The 25020-nt window shown below is 33.6% G+C and overlaps 3 protein-coding genes and 1 long non-coding RNA gene across 5 annotated transcripts; 2 read left to right on the plus strand and 2 right to left on the minus strand.

Moving 5' to 3' along the window:
• Nucleotides 1–1526: 1526 nt before the first annotated feature.
• Nucleotides 1527–12276, plus strand: LOC115986642 (DEAD-box ATP-dependent RNA helicase 51-like). The gene is made up of 11 exons (XM_031109863.1): nucleotides 1527–2098; nucleotides 2749–3120; nucleotides 5852–5935; nucleotides 7663–7704; nucleotides 7904–7975; nucleotides 8564–8863; nucleotides 8968–9006; nucleotides 9123–9227; nucleotides 9599–9667; nucleotides 9754–9879; nucleotides 11859–12276. Exons 1-11 carry the CDS (start codon nucleotides 1667–1669, stop codon nucleotides 12039–12041), a joined length of 1824 nt encoding a protein of 607 aa, XP_030965723.1. The 5' UTR covers nucleotides 1527–1666; the 3' UTR covers nucleotides 12042–12276.
• A 618-nt stretch (nucleotides 12277–12894) lies between these two features.
• On the minus strand, nucleotides 12895–16464 carry LOC115986643 (UPF0678 fatty acid-binding protein-like protein At1g79260). Its single transcript, XM_031109864.1, has 3 exons — nucleotides 16064–16464; nucleotides 15708–15776; nucleotides 12895–13274 (listed from the first exon to the last, which is right to left on the minus strand). The coding sequence occupies exons 1-3, from the start codon at nucleotides 16391–16393 to the stop codon at nucleotides 13155–13157; spliced, it is 519 nt and encodes a 172-aa protein (XP_030965724.1). The 5' UTR covers nucleotides 16394–16464; the 3' UTR covers nucleotides 12895–13154.
• A 1196-nt stretch (nucleotides 16465–17660) lies between these two features.
• Nucleotides 17661–21372, plus strand: LOC115983814 (serine/threonine-protein kinase RHS3-like). The gene is made up of 4 exons (XM_031106637.1): nucleotides 17661–17892; nucleotides 18451–18526; nucleotides 18742–19652; nucleotides 20192–21372. Exons 2-4 carry the CDS (start codon nucleotides 18488–18490, stop codon nucleotides 21054–21056), a joined length of 1815 nt encoding a protein of 604 aa, XP_030962497.1. The 5' UTR covers nucleotides 17661–17892; nucleotides 18451–18487; the 3' UTR covers nucleotides 21057–21372.
• Nucleotides 20878–24126, minus strand: LOC115983815. 2 transcript variants are annotated; one of them, XR_004090246.1, is made up of 5 exons: nucleotides 23854–24126; nucleotides 23599–23661; nucleotides 23245–23397; nucleotides 22515–22561; nucleotides 20878–20964 (listed from the first exon to the last, which is right to left on the minus strand). It is a non-coding gene; the product is annotated as an uncharacterized LOC115983815 (long non-coding RNA). The 2 variants fall into 2 exon arrangements; XR_004090247.1 differs by lacking the exon at nucleotides 22515–22561 and having other exon boundaries at nucleotides 20883–20964.
• Nucleotides 24127–25020: the final 894 nt, after the last annotated feature.

Consider the following 25020-nt stretch of genomic DNA (forward strand, 5'->3'; position numbering starts at 1 on the left):
GTAGAGGGTCTTGTAATTCATGGAATCCCAAGGTGGACAATATACACAGTTGGGGTGAGATTGTTAAAAATCCTTAATCTTTCTTGCATTAGCCAAATTGTGTGTATGCATGTCAAAATCTCTTTAAGCTTGAAACTAGTAACAAACTAAATACATGATACTATGCATACATTGGCTATGCTTTATGGTATTAAATATTGATTGTTAAATAACAACATATTCAAAAAACAAGTGTAATCAAATAAAAATGTTAAGATAGATAAACAAAACACACAGGAAAATATAGGTTTTGAAATGAAAACTGTAGCGATGTTGGGCCCAGGAGTTCTTTATTTGATTGTACCTTTGGCCCATGGCCCAAGCCGAAGACGAGGGGTTGTCCGAGGAGGATAAATCTTTAGTAGAGGAGATTGTGTTAATAAATAAAGAAGTTTGTTTTGGTCATAATAGCTTGAAAGGATGCACTAAGGATAAATGTATCCTTGGCTATCCAAAGCCAAGGTCCGAATACGTGGGTTGTTGTTCAGGGGATTGTTTTAGGGAATTTTGCTAGTACGGATAAACATTATAGAAACAAGGTACAAAGGAGAGTTCTAAAATATCTAAGGGAAAAACTGCTATTACCCTATTAATTGTTCTCCAACTAACTCTCTGGCCGCATTAATGTGGATATGATGCCTGAACAGTAGTTATCATCCTTACAGCTACTATGCGGAGACTTAGGGAAGGACCTGATGGGATAAGTATCAACACCCGCCATCTAGCATATACGTGGAGGGTGAAGGTGAAGGGAAACAATAGTATAAAAGAAAAAGAAGGCATGGAGAGTAGGGGGCGAGAAATCAAGTGGAAAATACTGTAGCAATTAGGAACCAATCTAGTAATCAAACCTAAAAGCAATATATAAGAGTTATGCTCCTCGGATCTTGCTGAGGACGTTTTTTCTTCAACATAAACCTGTCTGTTTTCATTCTTTTGTCATTCCAATCTATCTTAGTATTTGTTTGAATCATTAAACCCCAGTTTTTCCAACTTACTTTCTATAAATTCATTGTTTTGAGTTTTTTGAGCCTAAGTCCACCAACCTTTGGGTTAGGGAACTTAAATTCGGTTCTTACAAAAACAATCACTTAAAAATGAGGATGACCCCTATTGAATCATTAAAGTTTCTTAAGGCATTTTAAATGTGTTGAAAAATATCAAAGTATATTTTATATATGAGTTTCTATTACTCTTTACTTCTTATTAAAGATGATAATGTATTCATATTACAATAAAAAAAAAAAAATATATATATATATATATATTTTGGGAAACCATATTACAATAATTCTAGAACCATATAACAGGTTTTGATAAATATATAGTAATTTTTTTTTGGGTTAGCATGGGTTCAAATTTTCAACACAATTGAATTTCGAAATATTTTCAAGAAGGGGAAAAGAAAAGAAAAAAGAAAAAAGAAAGAAAAAAAATGATAAAGTGATCCGATCCGTTGGACTCGGTTTAGCCCGGCCCAAATCAAAAAGAAATGGTGGCTAGGGTTTAGTAACAGTGACTGACTGACCCAAAAACCCTTCATAGAGATAAACTTCGAATCTTCTTCTTCTTCTTCTTCTTTCTTTGGAAATTGGAATCGAATCAGCTGAACAATAACAACAACAACATGGCCGAAGAAGATTCAGAGCTAAAGCGCGCAACAATGGTCGCCGACGAGACCAACAACAAGAAGAAGAAGCGCAAGAGAAATAGACCCAACAAGAATTCAGCGGAGGAGGAGGAGCCTCAAAACCCTCAAAATGAAGAAGAAGAAGTTGAAAAGGTTGAGGAGGAGGAGAATAAGATGAAGAAGAAGAAGAAGAAGAAGAATAAGAAAGAGAAGAAGATGAAGATTGAAGAGCAGAAGAAAGAGGAGGAAGAGGAAGAGGAAGAGGAAGAGGAAGAGAGAGAGAATGGTGAGGAATCGACGGAAGAGAAGAAGAAGAAGGTGAAGAAGAGTGGTGGTGGGATTATGAGCAGTGAGTCCTTTGAATCTTTGGGTCTCTCTGAACCCACTTCCAATGCTATTAAGGATATTGGATTTCAATATATGACTCAGGTTAGCTTTCCCCAAATTCTCTCTCTCTCACTAAATTTATAATTCAACTTCAAAAGCCTTGCCTTGCCTTTGCTTGTTTCATTTCAATTCAATCTTAATTGTTATTATTATTATTATTGGGTTAGTCTGATTTCATGAGCAAAGAAACTTCATTTCCTTAAATATGAGTTTACTTTGGAATATATGACTACTGCTGTTCTTTGATACATGAGTAAGGGTGCATTTGTATAAGCTGTTGCAAAACCATGTTTTGGGTTTAAAATGAGCGTTTGTAATAAAGCTACGAGGAGTTGCTATTGCAAAACAAACGCACTTTTAGGCTCGCAAAATGCCTAACCAAATGGACCCTAATGCTACTATGACAATTAATTTATCAAATTTTTATTGATTTTCATCTACTATTAATAACTTGACACCTTGGCAGCTGTCATATATTTTGTGAAAATTTTTGGGTCTTTATGTAAATACTCTTTAGCAAGGGAAATTCTCTCACTTTGTATTTTATGGGATCATGTATTTGATCTAAGATAGTATTTTTATTCTACTCCATGTTATGTTGTAGGATTAAGATAAGTTTGTAGAAGAATACTTATTAATTATTATGCTTAGTCAATTTTTTTTACCTCGCTTTTTAAAAAAATGCAATGCAGATTCAAGCCAGAGCAATTCCACCACTATTGCTTGGCAAAGACATTCTTGGAGCTGCAAGGACAGGTTCTGGGAAAACTCTTGCTTTTCTAATACCAGCTGTTGAGTTGTTACATCACAGCCATTTTTCTTCACGTAATGGAACTGGAGTCATCGTTATTTGCCCAACAAGGGAACTAGCAATACAGACTCATGCTGTCGCAAAAGACCTTCTCAAGTACCATTCCCAGACTCTTGGTTTGGTTATTGGTGGTTCAGCTAGAAGATCGGAAGCAGAGCGTATTGTCAAGGGAGTGAATTTATTAGTTGCAACCCCTGGTCGACTGCTTGATCATCTTCAAAATACCAAGGGATTCATGTTTAAAACCTTGAAGGTAATGCACACACAATTCCTTAACATTATTTTTGTTGTTATTATTAATATTTTTTCTACATATTATACTCTTTTAGCTGTTTAGGAGAATGTTGCTATACATGACTTTCTCATCAAATCTTATTTGTAACTTCAAACTGTTAAAAGTATCGCTGTTGTAAAAAATATCCCATCAAATTCTTATATTTTTCTCAAATCATACCATGATATCCTCCTTGGTAACTGAATAACTTCAAATTTTTACTGCACTTCTATAAGAATATTTACCAAAATTCATCAAAGCAATTCGAATATATACAGATGCTTATGCAAATCATCTATCAAAAAATATTATAGCAAAAATCCCACAGCTGCTTTATACAAAATTTCTTTCAGGCAGCTTTCACAAAGCTACAATGTTATGAAACTAGTCCTTATTGGACCGCATAATGTGGCTACAACCTACCAACAAAGAAGAGATGATGAATATAGATACGGTTTATGAATTTAATAATTTCTAATTAAATGCATACTATATGCTAGTTCTCATGTCTCAGAATTGTGAATGAGTGATGGCAATGGGCCATCTTTGATTGGATTTTGAGTTGAATCTTGACTAGTTTCTTTGTTTGATTACATTTGCCTCAGAAAATTTGGGGTGTAGTGTATTCAATAGAGTAATTACTTTATGTTTGATGTGGACTATATGGAGGGAATGAAATCAGCGTACTTTTGAAGACGTGGAGTGCACGTCTTCTCAGTTCTCTTTATGAGGGGTATTTTGTATTGGGTCTTATTGATAGTAATTCTTTTCACTCCTTCATAGAGTCAACTCATGTGTGGATATTATCCCATTGTAATTCTTTAGGCTACTTCATGTTTATTTTCATGATGTAGTCTCTTTTCAATAATATTGTTTTACCTATCAAATAATAATAATAATAATAACAACAACAACAAAGCCTTAGTCCCAAAATTTTAGGGTCGGCTATGGATCCTTAACAAATTAGCTAGGGTCGGCCACGCGTATTATTTTCCTGCATTCTATTCTATCTGCAGTATACTCTCCGTTACTTCTTTACCTTGTAATGTATATTTAATTCATTTCTTTGTAATGAGGTATATTGATTATTTGATCAATTATGAGCATCAATGTATTCGATATCCATGTTGTTTCCTCTGGCAAAGTTTTCCTGAGTCTGCGAATGGGAATCAAGGAGAATTTCAGTTCACAAAAAATATATATCATTTTTAACCCCAAGGTAGCACTATCTGCTAGGGACCATGCCTCATGAAGTGGATATCACTAGTTTGAACACCCCCCCCCCCCCCCCCCCCTTTTCAGCTTCATGGGCTATGGATCCTCAACTAATTTGTTAAGTTGGCCACATGTATAATTTTCCTCCATGGGGCCAAAAGTTATTTATGAAAGAAACAATATTGTATTCATACCAATAATATTGCATTTTTACCAGGAAATATATATATATATATATATATGTTGTGTTCTCTTGTCCTTCATTGAGTCATCATACTGTTTTAAGTCCCTAAATTGTGCTGACTTGATTTTAAGTTCCACAAAGGTGACATTAATTATAGACAGTATATTGCTTGTTAGATCGTCTTTGTCAAAAAAAAAAAAAAAAAAAAAAAAAAAAAAAAAAAAAAAAAAAAAAAAAAAAAAAAAAAAAAAAAAAAAAAAAAAACTGGTTTGTTCATCCTTAGTCTCTAGAGATTATATGGATAGTCCAATGCATGATCCCTATCTTAAGGTGCCTACAAAGTTTAGTTTTTTTATTCGAACAGCAGCATTAAGGAAAATTTTTACCCTTGATAATTTAAGGAGGTGAAAACTGGTGGTGGTGGATTGGTGTTGCATGTGTAAGAGGAACAGGGAGACTCGATCACTTACTTCTACATTGCCCAGTAGCTCAAGAGTTATGGAATATGGTGTGTTCCATTTTTGGGGTTCATTGGGTCATGCCGTGTAGTGTTGTGAAACTTATGGCAAGTTGGCCTCATAAGTTTAACAAACTCAAAACTAAGGTGCTTTGGAGTATGATCCCTCATTTTCATATGTGGGCCATATGGAGGGAAAGGAATACACCTACTTTTGAAGGGGATGAAAGGTCGATTCATGAGTTGAAGCACTTCTTCTCTCAGACTTTGGTTGAATGGGCAAATGCTTTGGGTGTTGTTACTTTCATTTCTCTTCCTAATATGTTTGACTTTTGTAACCTTCATTCCTAATTAGTTTCTTTTCTTTGTTGCCTTTTAGCATGCTGCCTGTGTGCCTTGTTTTATTTTTTTTCCTTATATCAATTTTCAATGAAGTTTATTACTTATCAAAAAAAAAAGCTTGACTTTGAATGTGATTGCCTCTCCCATAAACAGTGTGACCACAAGTCATGCCATATTGTCTTGGGCAATCATACTTTAACTACAAGCATCAAGCAGCTGGCAGTGATTGGCCTGTTGATCTTTCTCCCAGCTCGGTTTTTTATTTTTATATGTATTTACATCATTTGTGCCTTGTTGATTCTAGTAACCACTAGAAAATATCGTCTGGAGCCAAAAAATAAAAATAAATAAACAGTAAAAAATTTGCTAGGGGCTTCAGTTTTAAGCTGTTCTGTGAATATATCTTAAATTATGTATTTTTTTTTTCCTCAAGTTAAAGCTAGTTATTCCATGCAATTTATCTATATATGTTCTAATTACTCTTTTTTTTTTTTTTTAACTTGAACTGGCAGTGCCTAATAATTGATGAAGCTGACAGGATACTAGAATCAAACTTTGAGGACGAAATGAGGCAGATTATTAAGCTCCTACCAAAGGTAAAAATATATTGTAATCTATTTTTTTTTAATATTATATATATATATATATATATATATATATATTATCATTGAGTGAATTAAAGCAGTTATCATATGGAAGTAAACACCATGTGCAAGTTTGATGCTGTATCATCTATCAAAAAAAAAAAAAAAGGTTTAACGCTGTGTCAAGCTTTCACCAAATCTAACAATAGAGCCAGGTTGTGTTTTTAGTTATTAGGAAGAAAGACAAGGAAAAAGGAAAAAGGAAGTGGTAATGGTGAGAAACTGACTTTGTTTCCTTAGCATTTCCAAACTAATCTAGGTTGTTTTCCTTTCCTCCATTTGGTACTTCCCAAGATCCCAATGGAGGGAAAGTAAAGTTGTACATATATCTGTTCTGAAGAAGGTTATTGATGCAAGGAGGACCAAAATCATCTAAATTTCATTTTTGAATTTGAATTTGGAATTTGGTTTTTAATGCTAAGGGTTTTATGGAATTAAATTAGGTATTTTCCATACTGCTGTAATCCCCGAACCCTATTAAACTAGTTCTCTTGTAATCGTGAAACGCAGTGTGATTTGGAATAACAATTTTATGAGTTTAGAATGTGCTCCTCTTTTGTTTGGTAGTGATGCCAAACACCCTTAGGTGGTGATGCCTAAGGTTTTCAGCTAGATTCTAGGTGGTGGAGCATAGGGTTTGTCATGTTTATCCTGTTGTTCCTCTTTTATCTTTATTTTCCTACACTGTTCTACATCAGTTATATTACTTGGCTGAGCAGACATGCATTTTTTAAAGCATTGTTAACTTACTGACAAATCAAGTTGATAAAATGCCTTACTTCTTGTAGTTGCATTCACTTTGCTTACTTGGAATGGATGTACTAATTGAAAGAATTGTCTCAACTTTTGGTTTCAACTATTGTAGTTGCATCCAAGGGATGCTTCCATCAGTGTTCCAATCTGTTAAAGAGTTTCTTGACTGCTGTAATTTGTCTTGATTTTGTTATCTGAGCACACAGTTTGTGTACTCAGTGGTGTTATCTATTTCAATAAAATTTTCACACACGCATGCACTACCCTTTGTTTCGCTGTAATTTCAGCATTTTATGGTGTTTGTTTCATGGTAAAATCTGGCCAAACCTGATAATGTTTTCCATTGGCCGAAAAATCTCTTTGTAAAAATCTGTAAAACGTTTAACCAACAAAAACCATGGTAAAACATTTTACAAAAACAGATTGGCTGTCCCCTCCCCATCTGGTGGCTGGGGCCACCATTCTGGTGGTCTAGCCATTGATCATGGTGGTCTGGCCGCCGATCTGGTGGCTAGGAGGCACCATGGTGTTTTTTCCAATTGAAAATTTTATGTCACACCAAACACCCGAAAATGTTTTGCTATAAAAACATATTACATGTGAAAACCTTTTACAACAAAACAAACGAGTGATACATGTCAGCTAATTCATAGATTCCAATATTCCACCACTTGAAATTTGGATTGTGGGTTTGATGCTAGGACATTGCTGCTAAGGACAGATGTTATTTATTAGTCAATTTCTACATCTAGCATGCAATTTGTTTTTCTGAAAAGATTCAACTTTGTTTAGCAATGTATTGATTAGAAATGGAAATATTCTCAGTTCCATTTACTTATCAGTTAGTAATTGAAATCATATGCTATATCATTTGTGGTAATATCCAAGGTTCTTTAACTGATTGTGAGTCACTACTCAATGTGCAGAATAGGCAAACAGCTTTATTTTCAGCTACCCAGACTAAAAAGGTTAGTCATTTCGAAGCCGCATAGTAGTTAATCTTTTCTCTTTTCCATGTTACAAATATTTTATGCTATTTATTTCTTTTTCTTTCTTTTGTGGAGAAACTTTTGTTTCAACATACTTTCACTTTTCTTGTGTGTGTATATAAATATCAAATAGTTTGGTTTTGATTTGGATTCTAATGTTTTTCCTGTAAATTTGTAGGTTGAGGATCTTGCACGCTTATCATTTCAGACAACTCCTATCTATATTGATGTGGATGCTGGGAGAAAAAAGGTAGATAAGTTTGATTTATATGCTACTACTTGACATGCAGTGCACATAAATAGCTTATTGTGACAGTGAGCAATCTTCTATCAAATAATTGCTATTGATAACTTTATTGATGTCACGTCTATTAACATGATATTTTTATTGTACCTTTTAACACTGATGTTATTGGATGTCTTTGAGTATGAGATTATGAGACTGTGTAGGCTTTAATTTATGGCCTGATAATATTGTCTTTTAAAGAGTGAGAGCACAGACACTCTCGCTGGGGACTGCATGTGTGTCCTCACTCCTCAGTGTGTTGGGAGAAAAAAAAAAGATATTTAAATAAATTCCTTTGATTTTAGATGTGTTTTTATTTATTTTGAAAACTTAAAATAGCCATAAATTTTGCCTAAAAGTATGTGTTAATTGATTAATTATCATATCTCCACTGTGAGGTGTTCTAATTTTTCAGGAATTGCCATGTTGCCATGTCCCGTGTCAATGACCTTGTTCATTTAACTACTTTGTATTGATGTCCTGGATTTATATCATGTTGCTTCTTCTTCAGCCCCTTGCCTTTTTAATCTGACAAGATCCTGGGTGTTATAGGTCACCAATGAAGGGCTGCAGCAAGGCTATTGTGTTGTGCCCAGCGCCAAGAGATTTATTCTTTTGTATTCCTTCTTGAAAAGGAATCTGTCAAAGAAAGTGATGGTCTTCTTCTCTTCATGCAATTCGGTCAAATTCCATTCTGAACTACTGAGATACATTCAGGTGGACTGCCTTGATATCCATGGAAAGCAAAAGCAGCAGAAAAGGACATCAACCTTTTTTGACTTCTGCAAAGCAGAGAAGGGGATCTTATTATGTACTGATGTTGCTGCTCGTGGGCTTGATTTTCCTGATGTGGTATGTTTCTTTTGTTTACTATGTGAAATAATTATTAATTTCTGTTATTGTTATTCCTGATATGGTTTTAAATTCTGTTATTTTCCCCTTGTCTTCGTTTGTAGGACTGGATTGTGCAGTATGATCCTCCAGATGAGCCCAAGGTGATTACTTCCCCATCCTGGCCTCCTATAACAAATTTAATATAATGTCTGTTTTCTATTCTATTCATCTATGTTTAGTATAATGTTGAAATTTAGCTTGGGGTTACTCCTTTCAGGATTACGTTCATAGGGTTGGTCGAACAGCTCGTGGGGAAGGTGCAATAGGAAATGCTCTGATTTTTCTGATACCTGAAGAGTTGCAACTTCTTCGCCTTCTAAAGGTATAGTTTATTCACTGAATAAGAAAAAGGAAAAGCAATCAAACAAAACAAACTAGAGGCCACTGATTTAGACAATCCTTATGTTAAAGTCAACACGTCCATATTTAGTATGATGCGAAGAGGCTAGTTTTTTTTTTTTTTTTTTGGGGGGGGGGGTGTTGGGTTCAATGCCCATTAAGTGCATGTGTAACTTAAAAGAGCTTATAAAATAAATGAAAAGGAAGAAAAAGACTATTGCTTTGTGGAGGATCCTGTGAAGAAAAATGAGTAGGAATCAAATTAGTGGTCAATAGGTTTTTCCTTTATTTTCCATAATAAATTGTTGCTGTATAGTTGCTTGTTTTGCATCCTAAGATGACGTCTTCTTTCAGGCAGAAAAAGTCCATGTTAAAGAGTACGAATTTGATCAAAAGAAGTTGGCTAATGTGCAGTCTCACCTGGTACTTTACTGCTTCCACATTTTATGGTCAATATCTCTTCTATTTTAAACTGCTGGATTTAGTTTGGAGTATTTGGATAATTGCAGGAGAAGTTGGTGGGCAGTAACTATTACTTGAATAAGTCAGCTAAAGATGCATACAGATCCTACTTATTAGCATATAACTCTCACTCTATGAAAGACATCTTTGATGTTCACCGCCTTGATCTGCAGGTAAAAGCCTTTTATGTTTATAAGTGATCTGCTGGTAAAAGCCTTTCAGCTTGGTAAATGGGAACTTCTATCATTTTAAATATATACTGTTGACAACAATTTTAGGGGTGACAACAAAGTTCTAGATATAAAAAATTTAAGGGCCTTTTCTTGAATTTAGGTGTCTCGAGCAATTTGGTTCCAAATAAGTATCACCTAGCTGGCTAAATTGGTGTTTTGGGAGAGCTTTATATCCACTAATTCTGGGAAAGGATCCTCTCAATTTAGGTTCAAATGGAGAGTGTCCATTTGGAAATCTGTATTGCTTTGACCCTAGGGGGACAGCCCTAAGCACATTGTGAAAAGATGTGTCATATTTTTTATTAAAATTTTTAAGACGTTTTTATAGCATGTTTGTATAGAACAACAATGGATTTCTTGATGGAATCTCCATTTTAATCCAAATGGGGGGATTTTAATCCCCCAATTATGGGAGTTCCTCTCCATATATGTGAACCTAAAATTTTGGGTAAAAGAGAAAATCCAACCAAACATATGCATGGGAAAATATCTAATCATATCAAAAAAAAAAAAAAAAAAAAAAAATATATATATATATATATATATATATATATATAAAAGTAGAGACCTCATGCTAAAGAGTATGAAGTTGTGCCATGTGGAGCATTTTTTGAAGTTCTCTTTATTTAGGGTTCTAAATCAACAAAGTTTGCATTTATATTAAAGTATTAGTTCATTAAATTAGCTAATATAGTAAATGCTTATATTAATTATCTATAGTTGTGCATTAATTATTTATATCAAATGAATTTATATGATTATATTTATAAATTCTATCTAAGAGATAATTTTTAGTTAGAATAAGAATAATAAATTTAGAATATGACATTCTTTCTCATGTTTAGTTGCTTTGACAACAATTGACACAAGAGTCATAAAAGAATTAAATATTTGTGAATTCACTAAAATAAATCTTAGTCCTTTAAATTTCCTAACTCCTTTCAGTTACATGTAATATATATGTGTATGTGTTTTTTCTTTAATATAGTTTTTCTACATTTATATGAGAAACAATAATTGAAGGATATATGCATTTTTTTAGTAGGCATGAAACAAGTTTATCTTTATTAACTTCTATATCATGTAATTTTCAATTTGTGAACACACACATAGTTTGATTTCTATTTTGTTTATAAAATAATAAAGGTTACAATTTTTTTCAAGGAAATTTATTCAAAATTTTTTTTATACATCGATAGTTTGGGGATATGAATCGTGAATATCTCTATTGGAAATTGAAGTGTCAACCAATTAACCTACCATATTCTTGGCAAACTTATTGAAATATTGAAGAAAATTAATAATAAGTTGCACCGCACGTCGTGCGGAACTTAGCTAGTTAAAAGGAAAAGGAAGTCCCTATATCAACATGGTGCTTGAATGCTAAGGGTTACAATAACATCTCATCAACTATGAACCTTGGATGTCTGTTAGGGTGTAAGCTGTAGGTGTTTGTGGTATGTCCCGCTAGGGAACGACAAATAAAGAAGCCAGCTCTAGGTGTTTGTGGTATGTTCCACTAGGGAATGACAAATAAAGAAACCAGCCAGACCGGTTTCTATTTTTGGAGAGGCTTTTGCTTCTCATTAGGCTAGAGCTTAGGACATTTAGCATTTTTTGGAAGAAGAAAACTGATTTCTTTTGGTACGACCAACTACGCCTTAGCTTGTGATCAGCTTGTTTTTGGTTCAAAAGTGTCAAGACAACTGTGCTGAATACTTAACGTGACATCATTAGGCAGCAACTTGATTTGTTTAGGCTAGAGGTGTAGCTTGTGTAACCAATTTGACATGCTTGGTGACCTGAGTTCAAATGATTCTGACTTTTTTTTAAAGAAAAATTGATTGATTTCTGTTTGTTGTGCCGTAATATACAACATATAATACAATGCTCATGTTCTGGGTATTTTGTTTGTTCAGGCTGTTGCAGCTTCTTTTTGCTTTTCAAACCCACCAAAAGTGAATCTGAACATAGATAGTGGTGCTTCAAAGTTCAGAAGGAAAATGCGAAAAGTTGAAGGAGCTAAACATGGTTTTAGTGAGAGCAACCCTTATGGAAGACAGGGAGGTGGAGATGATAAACGACAATTTTCAAGGCATTAAATAGGCGGAGTCTGTAGAGTATTGTGCCTCTGCAATAGAGGGTTTTTCCTTTTTCTTTTTCATCACCATGTACTGGTGGTCACGATATCTTGTGTATTGACTCTGATGATCTCTCGAGCAAAATCTTGTATGTGATGCGCATACAAGAAGCTTAACAAAAGTCAAACTCGGCATAAATGCTCAAAAAATTTTGATTTTAATGTTAATTTTAATTAGTCCTAATTGGTTTCCTCTCAATGTTACACCATGCAAGTTATTGTTCAGCCTCTTATGCCTAAGCGACTGTGTGCATGATAGGTCTCATCCTCACAACAACAATAATAGGCTTATATTGAGAGTCTTATAGCTCAACTGACATCTCTTGATGTTTCTAATAATTTCCAAAATTCAAATCTCTCATCTCTGTTGTAAGTATCAAATTTATCACCAAAAAAAAAAAAAAAGGCTTATTAGAAGTCTATAAATTTGGATGCACTTCATAATATCAATTCAATTACATGATCATTTAGGTTTGATATCGGGTATGGGTATTTGGTGGCATGGGTCATGAAATATTTACACACGCATATATATAGAGAGAGAGAGAGAGAGGGGTGGCTGAAGACAAATTCACGGCAATTAGTGAGACAAAGACACAATTGGTGGCTCGGTCAAAGGATTGGCTTGTAAGAAGAGAGAGAGAGAGAGATGACAGGTTGTGTCCCTTACCCCAACCCCTCCCCTCTCAATTTGGCTAAAAACTGTTGACAGCAAATTCAACAGATTGAGATTGTCTTCTTCATTGAATTTCAACAAGTGACATAATTACCTTTTAGAGAGAGAGAGAGAGAGATGAGAACAACAATATTCATAGTTATATGGCATAACCCTTGGACTAGAAAGTGGAAATAAGCAAAAAATCAGAATTTATTGATGTAAATATACTTTGTGAAGAACTAAATTGTATTCTAATAAAGACTCAATTTTAAGTGTCCATCCCCAAATTCAAACCAAGCTGGATATCACTATCCTTTGAACAAACGGGAAACTATACCTTTCCATCAGCGTCAGTTTCATATAGGAGTTTATTTTGATGCTCATTTATACACTTTACTTTTCTAAAGCATGTTTGCATCACAATTTCTTGAGTGAGGCTTTGAGATGCGGTTGAAGACTAGTAGCATTTGTAGCCATCTGAACCACATAAGATAGATCTCCTCCAATTAACTGAAAAATTCGGGTTATCTTTTCCACCTATAGCAGAAAAGGAAAGGAACATAGATTACTTAACGGTCAAAACATTTTATTTAGAGAGGGTGACGCAGCACAAAATTCCAAGTTACACCAATGAAAGAAAAAAATCTAACATTGGCACCCAAGTAAGGAAATGAAATAATTTTTTAAACCCAGTATGAAAGGAAATAACTCAAAATTCAGTTATATTAATTCCAGGAATAAATCAAATTCCAAAAATCAAATCAAATCGCATAGAGTCAATCAGGTTCAATGGGCCTCCATCATCCAACAATAAGATTGGGGGACTGCATGGCTGCATCTGGTGTCCACAATAAAGAAAAAAGGAATTTTCTTACCAAAGCATCAAAATTGCTTTAAGAATATGAATGAACAACCAATAGATTGTCAGAAATAAATTCATTTATAATATTAGCGTGTAGATTAGTCCAACAAGATGCTTGCATAGACACATAATTATATCAGTTTTAGAATTTAAATGATGCTTGATCTTACAAATCATCATTTCCAAAAGTGCAACAAATTTTCTCAGTTAATAAATTACAAAATTACAATCACTTCCCTTATTAGTGTCCTTTAGAATGACCATTAATATCCCTCAGAATGTCACCTGGTACACCTTCCTCATGTCCCCATGATACTTCCATAAATCAAGATGGGCCCTCCCCAGTGATCTCTTGGTCTGTTTTGTTCATATCCTTTTAACCGAGAGAGAGAGACATTTATCAAATCTGTAGATATGATCAGATTTGCTTGGCCCAAATAGGCCTTTTATCTCACAGAAGGACACTTCTTTTACCAGTCCCATCAGAAGTTTTCTTTGCACACTTCTAAATCATTATCTTAAAACTGTCATCTTAGTGACAGTTATCAACTTCTCATCAACATTGCACGATATATGTACTATTCAACAATACTAAACCAAAACTAACCAGATAATCATGGAATCAGAAATCATCTGATAACTTTAGAAGCTGGTCTAAACATTAAATGCAATAGAAATGCTTAATTTATGATGCAATATATGTAAGTAATAAGTTATAACAGTCTAATTGCTTGTGCTTAGAGGAAGTGGGAGGCAGAATATAAGTAGAAAAGAATGGAAGTGGGTGGCTAATATCAATATAACACAATGTCCAAGTCCTAAAATTTTGATTGGGAAGCTCTTGCAAAGGCAAGGTCACATCATTCAGAGGCAAAAGTAGAGAGATTAGTGCAATCTATTTGACTCTAGTAATATGCAAAACAAATTTTACAGATTTAAAACAGGATGATAGTGAGCAGTACTAATAACAACCAATTTTAATCATCAACTCACTTATTCACCGACAAAAGAATGCCTTTACACTATTAAATAATTAGATTTGTATACTCTGCTTCAGGTTAAATGCCATTGGTGATCATTCTATATCCCTATTTTTTTATGAATCTATTGAAGCAATAATAATTATAACTTCCAAATACCAGGCATCAAGTGTCCAGATGGGCAGATGAATAGTAAGCACAAGGGGAAGTAAAGTATGTAAAACATACCCATTAAACAGAAAAGGACCATCAAGAATGAATTGCCAATGACTCTACCTCAATTTTTAGTTGAGATCACAGATCCCTACAGATTTTCCAGAGGTATTATCACAATCAATTTAAGTCAAAAGTCAAGTGACGAGAACCTCTCCCAAGGACAAACCTCAAATGTAACTGAAGCTCCACATCAAAGATGATGCAAGCAATCTTTAAAATTGCTATTCAAAGCTCAACTCAAATGCACATTTTGGAGGTATCTTCTGTCTCAAGGTCAAGTTGAAGAACTTAACTTTCTCTGCACTAGAGCACCATCTTGACAGTTTTTGCAATAAATAAATTTAGATTAGACATATAAGGATCATGTTAATATTCCTTCTCATATAAAGTGTCTTTAGGCCAAAATGAGAGGGAAAAAGATGAAAACAATAATGGAGTCTGTTATCTTCATTGGAGTATAAAACAACCGCTTAACAAGAAAGTATTCACCTATGAATGCTCTCTACACGTCACTAGAAGAATTCCATAGCCATTTCCCGGATAACGTTATCATATATATACCAATTATCAAATGCATCTACGAAACTTTCACCTTTTGACAATAATAGGAAAAAAGAAAATACTGCTCTACCTCCACTTCAAAAAATAAAAATAAAGAATAGAGACGGTTAAGAAAGCTCATTTATCACCATTTTGACATATAACCTCTAAAATAACCATGAATTTATCGGCACAAGCAATCCATACTGAAGAGGGCAAAACTGAGTTGTCATAGGAGAGTTAAGTAGTTCTAAAGAAAACTCATTCATTTAGTAGGAAAATTAAATAGTAGGATATTTTTCTATGTGAACCCATCATATCTTAAACCTGTTTTGCATCATGATACCACAATCAATAATCAGTATAAATTACCTTAGAAGCATTGCCCACAAGCTCACTTTGAAGCCTTATGACTTTTTCTTCTGCATCATATTCCCCTTTCTGGAATGGATACAAATATAACATCAACACCGCATTCATCCCCAAACAGAGAACAATGATATATGTGAACTGCTTATGATTTCATATTACATAAATTAAAGAAAAGATAGCTTCTTGATTCCCAGAATTTTGCATCAAATCAAAGAATCAAATTTGACCCATTTCTTCATTGTTTGAAATAATAATCCAAGTCAGAAAAGAAAAAAGAGAGATAATGACTATTAAGTTTAGAATTGATGAGTAGGCACAAAAAACATAGATAAGTAGTGCTACCCTGCAGTACCTACCAGGACTTCAACAAGGCCAGTGCTTTGAGCAATGACAACTTCAATGGTACCATCGGGTCTGGGTCTCCAATAGCCACTCTCAGAGTGCATGGGCTCCCCAGAATGGAGTTTCCAAGTCTTCTGGGAGTAAGCAATGACGGGCTTGGAAGAGTTGTGAGAGAAATGAAGCTCTTCGATGTAAGAGAAGGAATTGATGGTGGGAAAACCACCTTCTCCTTGGCCTCTCCATGTTCCCAGCAGATATGATATTGGTGCTATTCCTGGGTGTACGGCCGATGCTGATGATGATGAAGATGGTGCTGGTGTTGGTGTTGGTGTTGGGCTCTCCATTGTTCTTCAACTTGACTTTCTACTCCTGTTCCTTGGATATAGCTTTGGGATTTACATTTGCTTTTCCACCTTTGTTTTTTGTTTTTTTTGTTTTTTTTGTTTTTGTTTTTGTTTTTGTTTTTGTTTTGTTTTTTTGTTTATTTTTTAACCATTAATGTAGAAGTTTCAAGGGACACATAGGCAAAATTGCATTAAGGTTGAATGAGTGTAAAAATACTTAAAAATAAAAACTTTAATTTTTTTTTTTTTTTGGTTTTACCTTCACTTAAACAGTCATCTATAGGTTCTATACTCTCTCTAATAGTAAATTTGGAATTTTTTTCTAATCCTTTTCTTTTTGGGAAATTTTTAAAATATTTTTTTAACTATTTAGAGGAAAGCAGAATAAATAGTTTAAATTTTAGGGTAAGTGTGTATTATTTTAAATTACAAGAGAGCTGAGTATAATAATAGAAAACCTCAGTATATTATTATAAGCTACTAAAAACTATGAGATTCTCAAACATGTACTAAGTATTCAAGTCGTGCTAAAGAAGACCGTATGGTAGTGCTCAGTTTTGGTTTGTTTACTATTGTAATCAATGAGTGGCAATTTAATCAATGAGTTGTTTTTCAACATCATTTCCTCTTAAATGAACCCCTAATTTAGATAGAATAGTGGAGTGGATATTATTACAATTCTCTCAAATTAGAATGTTTGTAATTTAGTAATTTGAAATTGGGGGTGGGGGGAGGGGATTGTAAAAAGCTCTGTGAAAGATTATGATAGGGAAAATGTAATTTGCCCTTAAAAAAATGGTGACATGGTAATGTAGTGATATTGCTTTAGTGACATGCAATTTGTGCAATGTGTCTTGATCCAAAAACAAAAAATGAAATAAATAAATAATTTACGTCATGAAACAAGTTACCCACAATGAAATTACTGCCCAATTCTGTTAGTTTTAGTTTAAGCTAAATTTGGTAAGTTATAGAGTTTGAATTGAAGGATAGAGAGAACTAAGTGCCTATCCATCCGTCTTCACTCATGACCTTTTCTTTCTTTTCTCTTTCCTTCCTGTTACAAGTTTGAAACACTCTCTCTTTTTCTCCTTGACACTCACACAAATTGATTTATTTATTTATTTTTTTGCTTTATTATTATTATTTTTTATATACAAAATATAAAATTGAGATTTTCTAATTGTAGTTCTGTTATTAGTCTCTCAATTTTGTTCCACAAATTTCTCTTAAAAATTGTCACTCCTGATGATGGGTGGTGCATGGTGGTTCAATCAAGAACAAGTTCCAACTCATTCACTCTCAACACCCAGTTTCCTTTTCCTTTCTCTTTCCCTCCCTCCCTTTACTCCCTCTCCTCTTTTTTCTCTCCCAAATTCCAACAAAAAGTTGTTCCCTTTCATTCATATTATTCAACACAAATGCAATGACTTGTCAGGAACACAAACAAAAAAAATTACAACTTGGTTCCTCTTGCTGCTATCATTGTTCAATTTCTGGTTTGTCCTGCATTCCCTTCCATATTTTATCATATTGGTCTCTGCTAGTTTTGCATTTGCATTGATCTTTTCCCTGTTTTTGTGTGTGTGTGCGCTTCTTGTTGTATTGTTTTTTGCCTGTCCGCATTTTTTTTTAATCCAACTATGACTTTTTGTTTTGTGTGTTGTGTCATACCATAACGTGCATGCCACTCATGTTGATTTGGTATGCATAATACATGTTTCAAAAGTTGGTAGCTTTTGCAATGGACTTATTTGTTTGACAAGTTCTTATTCATTGCAAAATTTCATCCACGTAAAGGAGTTTAGGCTCATAAATGATTATTATGGATACATGTATAGAAGAATTGGCAACTGCATTGTCCACAAGGTTTATAGATTATGATTCATTTGAATGGAGGATCTAGTTGCTGATTAATCTGAGAATATTGTATTGATACACAAGATCTCGAATGTCCAACCTTTCAATACACACAAGATCACATCATGTCATCTGTTACAAATTTGTTATGCATTTTATTTTGGGAGAAATATTCATATCTATACAAATCTTGTCAGAGCTCCTGCTGAGTGGTGGTGTTTCGTAGCCTTAAAAATGTCATCAAAGCCTGTCAAGAGGCCAGACTCATCTGAGGTAAATATGCTCTATATCTAGACTCGTTCATGCACTATCATTCTTTTTAGAAACAAATCTGACAATAGACATGATATTATTGTTTGAAATGGATTACTCTTCAATGAAATTATTGAGAAGAGGAAATAAAACTGTAAATTAGTCTAGACTAATTATTTAAACAAGTGAAGAATTACATATTGTGATAAAAATAAAATTTTCATTTGTTAATACAGATGAGCCACATTTCATCTGAAAAAGCACCATGGGGACCCAAAAAGATGGTTGATGTTGCAAATAGTGCTGCTGGTTCAGACAATCACTTACTGTATGAGCCGAAAAAACTCGATAAAGTAGCAAAAGCTTATGTTGATTCATCTCAAGATCCAACAAGTAAACCTGGACAGAAGGATCCAAAGTCCAGAAGGAAACCAAATTTGACAATTGACCCACCATCTGATCTCAGAAACTTGGAGCAGCCAGTTGGCAAGTTTGTTTCTAATTCCAACAGTGCCTATAAAGGAATTCCTAGCCCAAGCTATAATGGAATTCCTAGCCCAAGCTGTAATGGAATTCCAAGCCCAAGGACACCTAGAAAATCTGGATTCCCAATAACTCCAACAGCAGGGATAGCTGGAGTAACACCAGCAAGCACAAAGACAAATGGTGGAAAGAGTACCAGTTCCTTCACCAACCCTAGCCAAGGGATTGTGAATGGTTCTCGTAGCAATAGCTTAGAGGGCTCCAACACACCCCTCAGGCCACACACCGGTGGAGATGTACGGTGGGATGCCATTAACATAGTTTCCAAAGGTTGCCCTCTAAATCTTAGCCATTTTCGGCTTCTCAAGCGCATTGGTTTTGGAGATATTGGGAGTGTTTATGTTGTCGAGCTTAGAGGAACAAAGACCTATTTTGCCATGAAAGTCATGGACAAGGGCTCTCTTGCGAGTAGAAACAAGCTTTTGCGAGCACAGACAGAAAGGGAGATACTTGGACTTCTTGACCACCCATTCTTGCCTACTCTATATTCATACTTTGAGACTGATAAATTCTATTGTTTGGTCATGGAATTCTGTAGTGGTGGTAATCTTCATTCTCTTCGCCAGAAACAACCCAGCAAACACTTCACTGAGGAGGCTGCACGGTTAGTACTTACCACCTATTTACATTTTCACTGTATTCTTTGATTATCAGTCAAGTTTATCTTTCTACAAATTGTTGAAATTGGTTTATTTTTCTGATGATGAATTTTATTTTATGATGGTATTTAAGGCATATACATCATACTATTTGAACAACTAGAATAAAGGAGGCCTAAGATTTTTAAAGAATTATTAGTACTTATCTAAATTTGCTTATTGAATTGAATTTCTTGTGTTGATTTGATTTTAGACATTGAGAGCAAACATATTTCTTAAGTTCTTACATCTTTTAACAGGTTTATTTTTTTCATCAGAGGTGTTGTTAGCACTTGAGTACCTACACATACTAGGCATTGTATGCAGGGATTTGATATAGCATTACCTTGCACTATTAGACCAACCAGAATAAAGGAGGTCTAAAAATTTTAAAGAATTATTAACACTCATCGAAATTTGCTTAGTGAACTGAATTTCTTGTGTTTGATTTGATTTTAGACATTCAGAGGAAATAGATTTCTTAAGTTCTTACATCTTTTAACAGGTTTTATGCATCAGAGGTGTTGTTAGCACTTGAGTACCTGCACATGCTAGGAATTGTATACAGGGATTTGAAGCCTGAAAATGTACTAGTGAGAGAAGAGGGTCATATCATGCTCTCGGATTTTGACTTATCACTACGTTGCTCCGTGAGTCCTACACTTGTGAAGTCTTCAGCTACCAATGTAAACAACATTGGTGTTGCTGGGGGAATCTTAGATAATGAGTTGGTAATTCATGGTTGTATGCAGCCATCAAATTTTCTTCCACGCATTTTACCAAGTAAAAAGAATAGAAAATCAAAATCAGATTCTGGTTTGTGTGCTGGAGGCTCCCTTCCTGAATTGATGGCAGAGCCAACAAATGTGCGCTCAATGTCCTTTGTTGGTACACATGAATATCTAGCACCGGAGATCATCCGTGGAGAGGGTCATGGTAGTGCAGTGGATTGGTGGACATTTGGCATCTTCTTGTATGAGCTATTGCATGGGACAACTCCCTTCAAAGGTTCAGGCAATCGTGCCACACTCTTCAATGTTGTAGGCCAGCCACTTAGATTTCCTGAAACTCCACAAGTAAGCAATGTGGCTCGTGATCTCATACGAGGACTTTTGGTAAAAGAACCAAATAAGCGGATTGCATATAAAAGGGGTGCTACAGAAATAAAACAACACCCATTTTTTGAGGGAGTGAACTGGGCCCTGGTGAGATGTGCAACACCTCCCCACGTTCCTGATCCTGTAGACTTCTCACAATATGCTAGCAAAGAGGCAATCCCTGCAGAGAAGAAAATGACAGAAATTGGAGGAGGTGACAAAAACAGCAATAGTCCTAAGGATCCTCCTTATATAGATTTTGAGTACTTTTAGAAATAAGAGACCCGCCTTCTAATTTGACGATTTTATACATTTCTGGAGGGAATTTACCTTGTATGAAGAGCAGAAACAAACAAATGAATCCTAATTAGACATATTTGTTGAAGAAGACCTCTCTGGAGCATAACATTATTTCATTGATTCACATTTCAGATGAAGAGGAATAAATATATTATATATGTAGAGATGGAAATCTTCATTCAAAGGTTTTGTATTCACTTTTTTTTTTTCTTTCCTTCTGGGGGGCGGGTGTTAATATTCAAGACTTAATCAATATACTGAATTGGTTTCCTTGGGTTTCTTGTAATGATGTCACTATATTTAAGATGATTTGAAGTAGAAGTATTCAGCTTTCAGGCACTCTAATATCAACAATAATAATTTTAATTGTTATTACTCTAGGTTGAATCGAAAAACTTATTCTGGCTATATGAAGCTTCGTACTAAAGAGATTGAGAAAAAAATCTAATATATAATACTAATTTGAAGAGATCGAAAGGAAAAATGGTAAGGCAATTGGTTCTAAATTTACAATCATGATTAGTAAGTGCCTGTTTGACAAAAATTATTTTTGTCAACTTATTTTATTATTTAGCTTATTTTTGCTATTATTCATGAGTTCTACTACACTTTTTGGCATTATTTATAAGTTCTATTATACTGTTTCAGTTAAATTTTACTTTTATTTACAGTACTTTCAGCAAAAAGTTTTCAGTTTTAGCAAAATAAACAGATTCCAAACGGACCCTAAATTTCTTAAAAAGATATAAGCTTCTTAAATTACAAATAACTAGTCACAGACCCGTGTGTTGCGCGTGATAATTTTTTAGGTAAAATACTATTTTAGTCCCTAGACTTTATAAAGAGTTTTTTTCATATTTTTCATAATCTTGTCTATAACGTTTTTTACCATTATCATATATTTATTGGTTGATGATTTGCATAACATAGAAATTAAATAAGAGGAAGAACTATTCATTAGATCTTTTTAAGTCATGGTGTATGAAGATTATGATTATATATATATATATATATATATATATAAAGGTTAAATGAAATGTCAAAAATGAGATTATAAAATTTTCCAACTTTATTTCTAATATAATTTCTAAATTACTGAAGAACATCTCATTTTTAGTTATGATAGGAAATATAATTTCTCTAGTCAGAATTTGATTAGTTTTAATTTAAATTTTGTATTATATTATTTTGTATTGTTGATTATTGATTTAATTAAGTGAATGTAATGGTTGATTTTATTGCACTACAATGTTTTCAATGTCCATTGTATAACCATCTCTATTTTATTTCTTACTCCTCTTGACCATCTTTTTATAATTGTGACTGACAAAAACTATAAAGATGTTCACCTACAAATATCATAATGATCAAAATAAATAAAACTCATTATACAAAATTTAACATTTAAATAAATAAATAAATATGCAGTACCTAGTTTTGCATTCAAGTCTTAAAGGTGTAATTTTTGATGTGGGTACCTGAAGTTCATCATCGAATATTCAATTTTTTGATTCTTTGAAACCGTAAAAGATAGGAAGAACAAAAGGAGGAGACAGGAAATTAACTTTGGGAGGCTGCCGCTGGGGGGGGGGGGGGATGGAACATAAAATTAGTCGACTAACAATTTTCACTATAAAATCTAAAATAGTAATGTACATACAAGTTTATAGTTTCTCAAAAAAAAAGAAAAAAAGTTAAGTAGTTTATAATTCAATATATGCTACAAAATGTGTATCTAATTAAAATTAAACAATAATGAGACAAAATTGACAAAAAAAATTTAATATCTTTAATCAACTATGAAATGGGCAAAGTATAATGACTAAGATAAAAAAAAAAAAATACTAATAATTTAAAAATAATCATTCAAACTTCAATGAATAAAAATCATCTAATAAAATACAAGTACAACAAAATACATGTTATATTATTTTTATCTATAAATTAAATTTTTTTTTGAAGTTTATCTATAAATTAATTAAATGATAAATAGAAGTAAATTTTAATCAGGTACATTTATAAATTATAATGTTATATGATATTTGTTTTTTTTTTTTTTGAGAAACAATTATATGATATATTGATTAATATAAAAACAAACAAATATATGATAATAAAAGAATGAAAAAAGAAGAAGAAGAAGAAAGGAAAAGAAGAATACCTCTGTACGGCTGTACCTAGGAAAGTGGGAATGCTTGAATATGCTTCACAATCAAAGGGCCTACATGGCTACAGCAAACACAATTGCTTTTGTAGAAAAAATTTTAACCATACACGTGGGTGGTTGTCTCTAGTTTGCTGCAATATTTATTCACTGTTCACATAGAATAAATGCTTTGCTACGCTTTACATTGTAAATGACGAAACATAGAGGAAAGTAAAACAGGAAAAGAAAGAAAAAGAAGAAGGCAGAGTTGAGCTGTTGAGAGAATGAGAGCTGAGGCGCCATGCCAGAGATAGAAGCAGTCAGAGAAGAAAGCGAGAGAGAGAGAGAGAGTGGGAGAGAGAGAGTTACCTGTGTAGAAAAATGTCTGCAACTGTTGGGTGGTTGTCTCTAGTTTGCTGCAATATTTATTCACTGTTCACACAAAACAGAAGCTTTGTTACACTTTACATTGTAAATGATGAAACATAGAGGAAAGTAAAACAGGAAAAGAAAGAAAAAGAAGAAGGCAAGTTGAGCTGTTGAGAGAATGAGAGCTGAGGCGCCATGCCAGAAATAGAAGCAAATCAGACAAGAAAGAGAGAGAGAGAGAGAGAGAGAAGTTACCTGTGTAGAAAAATGCCTGCATCTGTGTGGTGATGCGGCGCCTCCAGCCTTCAATTTTACCAATGCTGTGGGGCAATTAAGCCTTAGAAGTGTTAAAATAGCTGTGCATCTCAAAATTCTGAATGTCTAATTATTTATCTATTTATCATTAATTAGATTAGAAAGCCAAAGGTCTGAAGTTTTGAAACTGTCTTTGGAAGAATTGGCGTTAGCAAGCTGAAGGGCTAAAGTTTTGAAACCATGAAACACATGTAGAGTAAAAGGAGGGGAGACAAAAAGGATTGCCGTTAAAGAGTAAAGACTATTCGGATTGGGTTTGGGCTTTATGGATTGGTGACATACAGCATTAACGTGAGGATTTTCTTTTTAGCAGTATTTTAAAATTATAGGAAAAATTAAGAAAAAAGAATGGTAAGGAAGTGACTGCTAATGTGGTTTAATGTGAGCGTAATAACATTAAATGCTATGCCTCAGTTTTTAGTAATATATAGATATAGATTCCAATGATATGAAAAATTTTCACAAATATTTTACAGCTATCAAGCTAACAATTTATTAATGGTGGAAGCATATTACCTGCAATTTGGTAACATGCAATATGTGCAATGTGTCTATTAGGTTCGACCAATTATAGTCACCTCAATTAAAAATCCATGTCGAGTCCACTCCAATATACTCTTGTTAAAGGTGAGTAATAAAGTGATGTTAATAGTAGATTCATATATGAATTAATAAATATGTACCAACTAACCTGTGGTATAATCTTTTATCAATAAATCCACGTATTGTGTGTGATAATTTTTTTATGGTGATCTTCTACTTCTTCTATCTCTCTCTCCTTTTTTTTTTTTTTTTGCAATTTGGACTAAATTTTTTTTAAAAGAAAAAAAAAGTATATGTAAGGTTCTTATTAACTTAAAGACAATGAAAAATTAATTGACTACTCCATAAATCAAACACTACACGCATTTAATATCCTAAACAACTTATAAATTACAACCAAAATTCATCATACAACTATATAATTAAAAAATGAACTACAACATGAATTACCTTTTGAATTACTACTTGAAATTTTCACAACAAACAAACTTTCTCAAACCTAATTTTTTCTACCCTACAATCCAAAGGTGGCATATGATAATTGTAACTCTTTTTATATTTTAT

This window comes from Quercus lobata, chromosome 4 (assembly GCF_001633185.2).
Source record: "Quercus lobata isolate SW786 chromosome 4, ValleyOak3.0 Primary Assembly, whole genome shotgun sequence".
Lineage (NCBI taxonomy): Eukaryota > Viridiplantae > Streptophyta > Magnoliopsida > Fagales > Fagaceae > Quercus > Quercus lobata.

What these genes read in the sequence shown, in the direction of transcription:
- LOC115986642 (XM_031109863.1), top strand. Translation starts at nt 1,667, where the DNA reads ATGGCCGAAGAAGATTCAGAGCTAAAGCGCGCAACAATGGTCGCCGAC. An exon ending in GATTTCAATATATGACTCAG is followed by an intron (nt 2,099 to 2,748) that starts GTTAGCTTTCCC and finishes AATGCAATGCAG; the next exon opens with ATTCAAGCCAGAGCAATTCC. An exon ending in GGCTTGATTTTCCTGATGTG is followed by an intron (nt 8,864 to 8,967) that starts GTATGTTTCTTT and finishes CTTCGTTTGTAG; the next exon opens with GACTGGATTGTGCAGTATGA.
- LOC115986643 (XM_031109864.1), bottom strand. Translation starts at nt 16,393, where the DNA reads ATGGAGAGCCCAACACCAACACCAACACCAGCACCATCTTCATCATCA. An exon ending in CTGGCCTTGTTGAAGTCCTG is followed by an intron (nt 15,777 to 16,063) that starts GTAGGTACTGCA and finishes TATCCATTCCAG; the next exon opens with AAAGGGGAATATGATGCAGA. An exon ending in TTGTGGGCAATGCTTCTAAG is followed by an intron (nt 13,275 to 15,707) that starts GTAATTTATACT and finishes TTTCTGCTATAG; the next exon opens with GTGGAAAAGATAACCCGAAT.
- LOC115983814 (XM_031106637.1), top strand. Translation starts at nt 18,488, where the DNA reads ATGTCATCAAAGCCTGTCAAGAGGCCAGACTCATCTGAG. An exon ending in AGAGGCCAGACTCATCTGAG is followed by an intron (nt 18,527 to 18,741) that starts GTAAATATGCTC and finishes TTGTTAATACAG; the next exon opens with ATGAGCCACATTTCATCTGA. An exon ending in TTCACTGAGGAGGCTGCACG is followed by an intron (nt 19,653 to 20,191) that starts GTTAGTACTTAC and finishes ATCTTTTAACAG; the next exon opens with GTTTTATGCATCAGAGGTGT.